This window comes from Bemisia tabaci, chromosome 1 (genome assembly GCF_918797505.1).
Source record: "Bemisia tabaci chromosome 1, PGI_BMITA_v3".
Classification (NCBI taxonomy): domain Eukaryota; kingdom Metazoa; phylum Arthropoda; class Insecta; order Hemiptera; family Aleyrodidae; genus Bemisia; species Bemisia tabaci.
The window spans coordinates 87,564,811-87,577,662 of record NC_092793.1 but is presented as its reverse complement, the minus strand read 5'-3'; the positions used below and the strand labels follow the sequence as shown (position 1 = coordinate 87,577,662).

General features: G+C 39.0%; 1 protein-coding gene across 7 annotated transcripts in view; it reads left to right on the top strand.

The window, feature by feature from the left end:
• The window catches only part of LOC109032900 (uncharacterized), a 105,515-nt gene that overhangs the window by 76,482 nt on the left and 16,181 nt on the right, over positions 1 to 12,852 (top strand). For all 7 annotated transcript variants that reach the window (XM_072306379.1, XM_072306377.1, XM_072306378.1 and 4 more), the window contains one exon: positions 9,861 to 10,027. In XM_072306379.1, coding sequence (XP_072162480.1) covers positions 9,861 to 10,027 — 167 coding nt within the window. The remainder of the gene's footprint in view (positions 1 to 9,860; positions 10,028 to 12,852) is intronic.

Below are 12,852 nucleotides of genomic sequence, written 5' to 3'. Positions count from 1 at the left end.
CACACTATTCACCGGTCTCCACTCAGATTTTTATTCACTATCACTTTTTTCCATTCCTTCCGTCAAACAAATGAACTCGCCGCGTTGGCTGCTCCAGCATGTTTTGATTACCTTACCCGCTTTTGCTATCTCGTCCAATGATGCCGAAGCTTTGCTAATAATATTTTTCAGCACTTTAGTTTTCATTTTAAATTTAATATTACATTCTCTACAGCAAGAGGGGTATCCTTCATTGGCGTATCGTGTCTGGAACCCCGTAGCCCCCTCTCCCCCTCCGTATGGTATCATTGATAAGTCGTCTTGCAGAGAGGACTCCAACAATCAGATCAGGGATGCTCCAACGCACCTTATGGACGGGTTTTCAATACACGCAGCAATGCACTTTCTTCAAGCTAAAATTTATTTTTGGTAAAGAAATATGGACTCAAAAAATGCATTTATATCAGAATTGAGACAAAATAATGCTAGAGAACTAAAAATCTATAAATATTGAGTTCAAAAAACAAACAAACGAAAAACCTCATTTCGTTCTGCCGCGACTACACCTCTCCACTCTAAACTTATTGTTTTAGAGATTAGCCCCCCTCCCCCCGAAAAAAATTATGAATCTACGTGCATTAAACGTGTCTGCCAAGAATTCATGCGAAGTCACAAACAAGAGTTTTCAGATATTTATATATTTTCATTTTTAAATTTTCAAGGATTTTAAAGTTTCAACATTGGAACTTTTTCTGCATATCAGCATTTAAAATGAAAAAGGTTTTCAACAGCGAGCCAATATACTGAATTAGGAAACGCCTACATTTGCTGTTGTCCTGGATCTGAAGGAAGCACGCTTAGGGGTTCGACTTGCACTCTAGGTTGTACATATGAAGGCTGATAAGGTTCAGCCCTCCCATAAATTGGAACTAACGTGAAATCAAAGGCATGGTACAAACAAATACAAATAATTAATTAATTGAGGGGATTAATCGAAGGAAAGGAAGAAATTAGTAAATAAGTAAATATAAAAAATCCAAAATTGTAGTTTTTGACTTTGTCCGTTAAATAACATATGCGTCTCTTGCAGTCATCGTCCCGTCATGAAAATTGACCAGCTACGGATTCACTCTTGAGAACTCACGCTTTTCGATCCCTAGTAGCTTAAAATCTGTTCTTTGTCGCCCCACCCCCAAGAGTTGTATCTTCTGCAAAAAGAAGGAGGGAATCACTTGCAGAAGATACGCAATTTGCTGACTACCTGACTTTTCTACTTACACTGTTAAAAATTCTGGAGCGAAATTCTATGCCGGAGTCTATATATATGGCACCGAGAACTCCCGAATGATTTGAACGCGGAGCGGAATTTACTTTTTTTTGCGGAGTGTCATACGGTTTTATGGTGCAACTGTCACTTCGCATTCATTTCATTCGGGGTTTTTGGGCGCTATGTAGATGCCAGCACCGAATTTCACTCCTCAATTTTTAACAGTGTGTACCGGCCTTTTCCCCGAAACACGTAATTTGATCACGTGTTTGATTTCGTAGAAATATTTTTTATTTTCCTCAATCTGGCGGTCTGGCACTCACATCCACATCGTGAATGAAGCTGTAAGTCGATGAAGGAGAGGGAGGGATGATGGGATTCTCATATGGGACTCCGTCTGGCGCAATGGACGGAGGACGCGCAGCGCGGCGACGGCCGACGCGGACACGCGTTTAATCGCCGTCCCTAGCCTGCCTGAAACCCCTGAAACCTAGCTATATACGATTTTCGCATTTTTTCCCCCCTAATTTCCTTATCATTCCCCTCTCTTTCTAACCCAGCTGAAATGCGGCATCTACATAGGCTGTCCCAAAACAACTGAGAGTAAGTCTGTATTTCAGAAACAATAAGAGATATTGAAACGCGGTTTGTGGGAGGTTGTAGCTCATATCCTTAGCTATCCAACGAGCTCAAGATTGGCTATTTTGGTCAAAATTTCGCTGAGTTACAGCAATTTTTTGGAGCCGTGTAAAATATAACCCTACAGGATTTTTGAGTATTTTTTTCCTTGTCTGAGGTGTTGTTCCGAGATCGCAACTTTGCGAATCACGTTGGCACTGGTCTAGATGCAAGTTCTAACATGTTTGCATGTGCTTTCATTGCATATCAGAGATTTTCTTCAACTTCCCAGCTCAGGGAAGCCAACATTGTCTAGCGTTAATGACACGTGTTCTCGTTTGGTGCTATGAGTTCGCCCGCGGAGCTGAAACAAGAGCAACGCTATGCCATCCGTTACTGTGTTTACCAAGGTTTAACTGTCTCTGATACCGTGAAAGAGATGTTAGTTGTTTATGGAGAAAATCGCCTTGGGGAGAGCACCATTTATCGGTGGTATGCAACTTTTTCCGAGGGTCGCGAGTTGGCGGCTTTGATTCCGCATGGCGGCCGGCCGTCAACTTCTGCGGCGGAGGAAGAAAGTGTCATTAACGCTGGACAATAATGGCTTCCCTGAGATGGGAAGTTGAAGAAAATCTCTGATATGCAATGAAAGCACATGCAAACATGTTAGAACTTGCATCTAGACCAGTGCCAACGTGATCCGCAAAGTTGCGATCTCGGAACAACACCTCAGACAAGGAAAAAAATACTCAAAAATCCTGTAGGGTTATATTTTACACGGCTCCAAAAAATTGCTGTAACTCAGCGAAATTTTGACCAAAATAGCGAATCTTGGGCTCGTTGGATAGCTAAGGATATGAGCTACAACCTCCCACAAACCGCGTTTCAATATCTCTTATTGTTTCTGAAATACAGACTTACTCTCAGTTGTTTTGGGACAGCCTATGTATTTCAGCCTATGCTCCCTTGTTCAACACCTAACCTATTTCGACACGTGACACGTTAGGGTGGCCCTTATTTTGGACTTTTTGGAATTTAATGAGCAGCACCCCCTAGATTGGTTCTATTTGATGTAAAAACACTGTAAAAAAAATTTGAGGCCTTTACGTCAAGGGTAAATGGTGCCGAAAACAGGGGAAAGATGCAGCGCGTAAAACTGAAGAAGCGCATTTTTACGCTTTTCGCCGATTTGACTGCCGTTTTTAAGGGAGTTGTAGATGCTCAACACCCATTATTGATGCTGTTTCTAACACAACTTTTTGCGTAGATTTAGGATATTTTAACAGATTTGTCCTCAGATAATTACCTACCCCCCTTACGGTAGGCTAAAGTGGCCCAAAACGTCATTTAAACTCCCGAAATCGTTTTTTTCCGAAGTTCGGCGCTTGTTACAGGCAAATGCAAAGGCTTCAAGAACTATAATTTTCTTGTATGTGGTACAACTTATTCCGTAGATTAAGTATATTTTAACAGATTTGGCCTCATGTAATTACCTACCCCCCTTACGGTAGGCTAAAGTCGTTAATCGTTTTTTTCCGAAGTTCGGCGCTTGTTACAGGCAAATGCAAAGGCTTCAAGAACTATAATTTTCTTGTATGTGGTACAACTTATTCCGTAGATTAAGTATATTTTAACAGATTTGGCCTCATGTAATTACCTACCCCCCTTACGGTAGGCTAAAGTGGCCCCAAAACGTCATTTAAGCTCCCGAAATCGTTTTTTTTCCGAAGTTCGGCGCTTGTTACAGGCAAATGCAAAGGCTTCAAGAACTATAATTTTCTTGTATGTGGTACAACTTATTCCGTAGATTAAGTATATTTTAACATGGTTTACCTCAGGCAATTATCCCTCCCCCTCCCCCGCCCTGCGCACAGTAGGTTGAGGGGCACTGAAACGCGATTCAAGCTTTTGGAATCAGATTATTTCAAAGTTAGGCGCTCGTTACTTGCAATTTAAAAGACTGGAAGAAGCATAATGTTCCTTCACGTATAAAATAACTTTCAAATGCACAAATTTTAAGAAAAATACTGAGGAAGGGTGTAAAAAAAACTTACAATGACTTTGGTTAGTCCGCTCTACAGTTTCTTCCGTAAAGTTGATTTTTTAACATTGGGAAAAGCTTTCCGATAATCGCTAATTTTCTAGCCATGTTGATGGATCTTCTTTAAGAAAGTTTGACGAGAGATGGAATCGCTCAAACAATTTATAAGACGAACAAGAAATAAAATTGGAAACATCTTTTCCTGAAATGTCTTCTGCTGATTGTAGTTTTGTTTTCTTCTCTCCATCTTCGAGAGGGTTTTCTTTAGATAAAGAAGTTACCATTTTCCGTTTGCACTCAACAGAAATATCTCTATCAAAGAAAGAAAGCGCTGCAGCTTCAGGGATCAGGTACCACAGATGGCTCATGAGATTTGATACCGTAGCTTCTGTAGCTACATACGTTATCAAAATTCAATCAATTTCAGCAAAATATTTCCTAGGAGAATTTGGCTCCAATCCGGTAATATACGCACCAGATGCTTTTCACCACGCGCGCTGGATGATGAAAGCGATTTATTCACTCAAAATTTACCTCTTTAGAGGACAATTTGAGCTTAGCGAATCAGAGCTCAAGGGTATATCTCTGATGTCTGTGTTTTTTATTGTGAAAGTTTACATCAAAGCTTGGTTTACCTCAACGCGCTCAGTGAAAGCTCCCCAACATGACATCGAGTTCTTGCAAATTCTATCAAATTATAGAAAAATCGATTCGGTAATCTCTGTAGCTACGGTATGAAATCTCATGAGCCATTTGTGGTACCTGATCCCTGAAGCAGCAGCGTTTTCTTTCTTTGACAGAGATATTTCTGTTGAGTGCAAACGGAAAATGGTAACTGCTTTATCTAAAGAAAACCCTCTCGAAGATGGCGAGAAGAAAACAAAACTACAATCAGCAGAAGACATTTCAGGAAAAGATGTTTCCAATTTTATTTCTTGTTCGTCTTATAAATTGTTTGAGCGATTCCATCTCTCGTCAAACTTTCTTATAGAAGATCCATCAACATGGCTAGAAAATCCTCAGTACCTCAAAAATCGCGAAATTGTGAAAAAAATCAAGGTTGTCAACGACACAGCCGAACGCGGCGTTAAATTGTTTGAAGAGTACAGCCAGAAACACACGAAATCGGACGAAGAGACGCAACAGATTCTTCAGGATGTTAGCGATTATCGGAAAGCTTTTCCCAATGTTAAAAAATCAACTTTACGGAAGAAACTGTAGAGCGGACTAACCAAAGTCATTGTAAGTTTTTTTTACACCCTTCCTCAGTATTTTTCTTAAAATTTGTGCATTTGAAAGTTATTTTATACGTGAAGGAACATTATGCTTCTTCCAGTCTTTTAAATTGCAAGTAACGAGCGCCTAACTTTGAAATAATCTGATTCCAAAAGCTTGAATCGCGTTTCAGTGCCCCCTCAACCTACTGTGCGCAGGGCGGGGGAGGGGGAGGGTAATTGCCTGAGGTCAAACATGTTAAAATATACTTAATCTATGGAATAAGTTGTACCACATACAAGAAAATTATAGTTCTTGAAGCCTTTGCATTTGCCCGTAACAAGCGCCGAACTTCGGAAAAAAACGATTTCGGGAGCTTAAATGACGTTTTGGGGCCACTTTAGCCTACCGTAAGGGGGGTAGGTAATTACATGAGGCCAAATCTGTTAAAATATACTTAATCTACGGAATAAGTTGTACCACATACAAGAAAATTATAGTTCTTGAAGCCTTTGCATTTGCCTGTAACAAGCGCCGAACTTCGGAAAAAAACGATTTCGGGAGCTTAAATGACGTTTTGGGGCCACTTTAGCCTACCGTAAGGGGGGTAGGTAATTACATGAGGCCAAATCTGTTAAAATATACTTAATCTACGGAATAAGTTGTACCACATACAAGAAAATTATAGTTCTTGAAGCCTTTGCATTTGCCTGTAACAAGCGCCGAACTTCGGAAAAAAACGATTTCGGGAGTTTAAATGACGTTTTGGGGCCACTTTAGCCTACCGTAAGGGGGGTAGGTAATTATCTGAGGACAAATCTGTTAAAATATCCTAAATCTACGCAAAAAGTTGTGTTAGAAACAGCATCAATAATGGGTGTTGAGCATCTACAACTCCCTTAAAAACGGCAGTCAAATCGGCGAAAAGCGTAAAAATGCGCTTCTTCAGTTTTACGCGCTGCATCTTTCCCCTGTTTTCGGCACCATTTACCCTTGACGTAAAGGCCTCAAATTTTTTTTACAGTGTTTTTACATCAAATAGAACCAATCTAGGGGGTGCTGCTCATTAAATTCCAAAAAGTCCAAAATAAGGGCCACCCTAGTGACACGTACGTGGTTCAGCTATCGTCTGAAGCGCTGATTTTGTGCACTTTCTTGTACTTAAGAAACGTCTTCCCTAATTTATTTAAAAAAAAAAATTAAAAAATTAAAATTGGTAAATTTTACGAGTACGCAAGATGCACGTAGAAGATCCCGTAAAAAATCCGAGTCGGAGAGCTCAACGTAAAAGAATTTTGATTAAAGATGTAAAAAGAACTTGATGGATTGAATTGAAATCTTGACGTCAAAAATTTGCGAGTTTTTGCGCAAAAAAATCCGGAAAAAATTTGGAAGAACGTGAAAAACGTGAACGAGATTTTTTACGTGAAAAATCTTACTTTCCGTACATTAAAAAGGAGGTCAGAAAGTAATGCAAAGAAGACAGATTGAACTACGGTTTTTTACGTAAAAAATTGACGTCTCTGATTTTTTTTTCTGACTTTTTCACGTAAAAAATCACGATTTTTCTTTTTTACCTCTTCGAACATCTATTTTTCATGTAAAATTTTTGATTGCGAAAACCAAAAAATTGAGGAAGAATATTTGTACTAAAAATTCGCTAAATTAGCTAAATAGGAAATACCTTTGGAGTATTTGTTACTAGAATGATACGCCGAAAATTCGAATGTCCCCTAAATTTTTTTTTTTGTAAAAAGAGTAAGCCCGAAAACTAGATACAAAATTGTTTCGAAACCAGAGTTTTTAAGAATCTGTGAAGATTTTAAGAACTTATCTTTATTATATTGGTTTTAAACATTCAATAAAAAATTGGTGCATTTTATAATAAAATTTAAGAAAAGGAAAATGTCATTTCACTTTTGGTTTATTTTACATCTTGTTTTACGATTTTTCTTTCTTTTTTTGTAGATTTTAAGTCTTTGTGCTAGTATGGGAAGAATGATTATATTTTCTCTTTGGTGTCCAAAGGATTAAGGTCAACCAACATCCGTGGAAAGTTCTGAAATAACTAATTCCTTAGGAACAATTTAGTATACTTTCTTTTCATTTGAAATTATGGACTTGCATAATTTTCCAAGTACTAAGTGAATTAACGTACAGCCGATATGCATGTGCCAGCCTCTGATTACAATTTACACCTGCTGGGGATCAAAAATCGCGCATAAGCTCCTTCTAGTGATGTGTAAATAAATTGTAAAAGAGGGTGTACTAGTTTTGTGTACTAGTTACTTCCTAAAAGTTCGATCCATTCGATTTTATGAAGAGAATTTGATGAAGAGCTTCAGCTGAACGGTGGCGTATATGTATAAAGATAGTGAAAGAGGAAGGAGACGCGGATCACGCGGACGACAAAGGTGAGGAAGGGAAGAGAGTGGGCAGTAGCGGCACTGATAAGAGCTTCAGTCAAACGGGAGCTAGGTGCTAGGATCGAGATCTTGAAAGAGGAAGGAGTCACAGTCGTGGGCGGCAAGGGGAAACGGAGATAGTCTGCGGTGCCGTCACCGAAAGGAGAGGTGCATGAATCAAAAGCTATGCGAGGTATGAGGAGCACTGGAGCAGGCCAGACGCCATGGGTCAAACCAAATACCGAACCGAAGAAGAGTGTAATTGAATCAGCTATTACAGAAAGGGCACAATCGACATTTTTTTCGAAATTGAGTTTTTTGCGGTTTTCGCATTAGTGTATGTAGACACATCCTGTAGTGCAGACAGGGCACTTTATTCGCATTTTTTATGTGTTTTTGACAGGGGTTAAGTTCCTCACGTAGAGCAGAAAGGGCACTGTTGCAGCAATATAGTGCCGTTTCTGCAGTACATGCCCACTGGGTGCGCGCGCATCAGCAGCGGCAACTCGTCCTTTGTTTTGTTTTGATACGATTGAGAGGTTAGTTTTGCGTTTCGAAACGACAGTGATCACGCTACACGCTTCACTCACGCTGAAAATGAAAGGAGTGAGAATTGAACCTTGAGTGTAGGAAGTGAGAGGAGCCCTTAACAGGTTGGATGAGGAAGTAGGTAGAAGATTACTACGGTATTGAACTTCAAAGGATACATTTTTTTTTTTTTTTTTTTTTTTTTTTTTTTTTTTTTTAAATTTCTTGACTTGAAATCAGCCAGAAATATTTTTAAAATTTACATAGCTATGGGCAAACCACATGGTAAAAGTTCGAAATTGCATACCATCAATTGCGACATTGCCAGTTTTATTTCGTCTTCTTTTTTTGTTCTTAAGTATTCTCTATTGAAATTTTGTGTAAATTTTCTTCACACCATCAAGATTGTTTTCTGAAAATTTCATGGGAAAATCTCTATTTGTTCTCTTTAAAAAAATAGTGTAAAAAGGGAGCAGAAATTTTGAAACGTTGCAATGGAGATATACAATTTCCAACTTTCGCTATAGACATGCATCATTGCCATACATTTGAGATGAAAAACAAGGGCTAAAATAATTTTCTGGCTTAATTCTATCACTCTTTATGGCTCCTTCCCCCATGTATTACAGAAAGGGCACTAATGCTCTTCCTTCAAGTGTCATTATTTACAACCCAGAAAGAGTATCATGTAAAAATTTTTTATGGAAATTGTCAGTCTACTTGGGGGACAAAAGAAAACCTCGAAAAAAATTTTTCCAAAAGCTTATTGTTTACTCAAATCGGTTTTTTGCATTTTCTGAACAGTTAACATTTCTGCAATAGTGTCCTTTCTGCAATATGTGATTCAATTGTGTGATATGAGGAAAACGAACGGGGACGAGGTAAGGACGATTCGACGTAGGATGGTGAGGCGTGCGTGCGTGCGTGTGTGTGTGTGTGAGGGTGTGTGTGTGTGTGTGTGCAGTGCGGGCCGACATATGTATACTGAGCAGATGCAAAATTCGAACGAAATGGTCAAAACTGTCTAAATGCAGCGAGTATCATCATCATTGTCGCGGCACACGCAGCGCTGGCGAGCGCCGAGCCATACTACCAGGGTCCATTGGATCATTATTGTTATTGGTGATGGGCATTTGGGCTAGGAGCTAAAGGAGCATTGAGATCGGGAGGTAGGGTAGCGCAGCGGACCTCTGATACTTTACAAATAAATGGTTGGTAAAAAATGGAGTGAATGCGATAAGCGCATATATTTTTAATAATAATTGATCTGATAAAATAACTTAAGTAAATAGACGAGAATCGAGACCTGGTATTTTCATGATTTGTGTGGTTAAATTAATTTGTTTTGTTGTGGGAGGGGGAGGGGGGAAGATTAAGCACATGGAATGATTTTCGGTAATTCTATGTATACAGAACACATGGTAATAATATAATTTGCGGACAGAACTGCTACGGTACATAATGCTGATGCTGTTATTTCAATCGAATTTGAAAGGAAGAAAAAAATTAGAGGAAGAGGAATTCTTGACAACAATATGAAAATTCTACAATTATTTGCTAAACATGGTAAATCTTATTTCAACATTACAAAATAACATTTTGATCGAAACGGCTTTCGAAACAAACGTTTCGATCGGGCATTTCGATCGAGCAGTTTCGATCGAAACAGGTCTTCGAACGAGCATCGAAATAATCGATCGGTTCGGGGACAGGCCTACTGCAAGGTAGAGAAGCTTCTGTGCAATTGATTGTCAAAATATCCCTTGATCTTAAAAAGTAATGAATAAAATTTGTTGTCAATTTCCAGATTCTGGTGAAACCACTTCAAAGTATCGATTTTGTGAAAGATCTAGAGTGCGAGGTTCTTGTCCATAGTGAGAGTAATTTGATCAACGACCTCCAGCCGTACAACTTCTACTTGAATGCTGCTGTTACCAAACAGAAAAATGATGTTTCGTCCAAAGAGTTATTGAGGTGAACATCTGTTTGTTTTTTTGTTTAAATTAGTGCGTTATAGGAAGCTTTATGAAGCAGAACTGTTACAGGTCAAAATTTGAGAGCTTCAAGTTAAAATGATTCAAAGCAAGGATTCAATTACCTCATATACTGTTTTTTTTATAATTTTTACTTTCTCGCTCCCCTTGCGGGGAGAAGAAGTATTGTCATCGTCCAAAAAGAAAAGAAAAAAAAAGTTGAAATTTCATCATTTCTAAGCGTTTTAAGGTACCTGGAGTCAAAATGAACATACTTGAAAATATGTATGTCCGTCCGTCAGGCGTACCCTTTTTCTGTGCACAGCCATATCTGAGAATCTATCTGTTCAATTTGATTCAAAATGTTCATGGAAAACCATATCCATGGTCTGCTTATGCACGTCAGGTGGTTTTGGAGTGCGCCAAAATTGGGAGGGGGGGGCTCGGGTCAAAACATGATTTTCATGAAATTCACACAGAGAGCTCACTTTGACGGACTGTAGATTTTGAAGAAATGCCTTTAAGTTTTTGAAAGTTGGCACAAAGTATCACCTGAGTCATTAATTTAAGTTCCTCAAAGATCTTTGGGCTAAACTCGAAATTGAAGGGGTACGGATCCCCTTGCAAAGGCACTTCGTTCCACGAGATCACATGAAGAGCTCACTGAGAAGGGCTGTAGATTTTGTAAAAAGGCGTTTAACCGTGTGAAAGTTGGCACAAAGCACCACCTGAATAATTCATTTAAGTTCCTTAAAGATCTTTGGATTGATCTCAAAATTGGAGAGGCCCAAAAGCAAATTTTCCGCTAAATGAGACGGAACACTCTTGAGTATTAGCAGCAAGTGTTTTGAGTCAGGTGAAACCTAAGATTTCAAATGTATTATCTCCAAAATAACTGCATATATATCAAGCAAAATTAGACGCCTAATTAGGTACTTACATACTATGAATCATCTAAGCTGGCAGTAGAGCTAACACTTAGATCTTTATTGGAAGCTAACATGTATTTTGTTCATGAACTCAAGCATCCCGGCAGATTCCATCTTTCGCGATTCCTTTTTACGAGGTACTGAACAAAAATATAATAATACTGCACATACATAATTGATTCATTGGTTACAGTGATTACATGAAGCATGAAGCGACTATTTTGTTTACTAAATTACCACACACGGGAAATGTGAAAAGTGAGGTTGGTGACAAGTTAGTGAGGCTGTGAGACTCAGGTGCGGCGCCGCGCTCCCGGCGGACGGGTGGTGAATCATTTCAGGCGGGTAGAGGTCCCAGGCGGAGAACCTCGTATATTGCTAATTTTGTCGGTCTTGACATATCTACCCTGTGGCCCAACAACTAACACAGAACTCAATTGAACTCCTAGTTATTGGGAGTTCTTGTCCCGATATTTCTCCTAAATTTTTAACGGCTCTTCAGATCCTGCATCATGATGCTTGGTCCAAATAAGTCTCAAAACTCATTTTTTTATTTAATTAATTTCATTTTGAAAATAGTTGTGGCAATGAAAAATACCTAGATCAGTACCTACTTCAATTAAAGATTTCATGTTAAAGCTGCGCCTTCTAGTTAACTTTCCGACTTTTCACAAAGCCGTTGAGCGAGAAAGTTCATGGTGGTCTCTGCACCACACTACAAAGCGGAGGAAGGCCAACGCTCCTCAATATGCCGGCCATATGTAAGAATAGGAATCGAAGTTTCTCGGGAATGTCAATTATCATGAATGAGAGAGTTCCAGTAACGGATCAAGGAAGTTCTCGGAAACATTCCTCTGGATGTGATCGATTGCTCCTCCAGCTGTGAGTCATAAACTAGAACCAGTTGCAGGCTACTGGCTCCTGGAAAGCTGAAGTACCTCACATCAAACTTCAGTTATAATAATTGATAGCTATCAAACTCCAATTCATTTTGTTCGCTCATATTTCATGTTTCTTTATATTTTTGCTTTCTTTCCTTTCCCAAAACAAGAGAAGTATCATGATCCATGTGAGAAATATACGAGGGGTGTTCAGTAAAGACCATCTAAGATGCAAAAAAGATTGTCCAAACACTAATTTTATCAGTCGCTTAACTAAAATCTGTCAAATTCGACCTTATGACTCTTAGTAAAATCACCTTTCAGTGTATTCAAAGTTTTTCAACATTTTTTTGACTCCCTGAAAACGTGATCAAAAACACCCTTCGCCAGATATTTGAAACTCGTCTCTGGTGCTTTTACTACTGAAATGGTAGCTTCATAATGTCAATCTTTAAGGTAATTTTTGTTCTGAGAACAGTATAAAAAACTCACGAGGGATCAAATTTGGACGATTAAGTAAACGAAGTACCATTTCACAATTTTTCTTGGCCAAGAACTTTATGACACTTCCCGAGACATAAGGCCAACACTGAGAGGTACCGCAGAATCCACCGAGTGCAAACATCAGCAGGGTTCAGATAATCATGCGACTGTGTTAAAGCCATCCCATTCCATATGCCCTATCAGTATGCTCTAAGTATTGTGATAACATCTCTGACTGTTTGTAAAGCATCGATCTGCATCAACATACTACCCCTGTTGATAATATTCTTGATGAAAGCTATATCATAGGGTACTGTAAAATAGGGTGTTTTTCGAATTTCGAACTGGGAGTTTGGCAAAAGGATCATTTCACCATTGTAAACAACTGTGCAAAATTTGGTTTCGATCCGATGCCATTTTCAGTCTCTGCAAAGGCCTTAAAGCGCCTAAATTTAATTTCCATGTATTAGGGGATAATAATAGTCATATCCAACAGATGTTGTCAAGTTGCGGCTCTTTAGGGCAAAAATTTC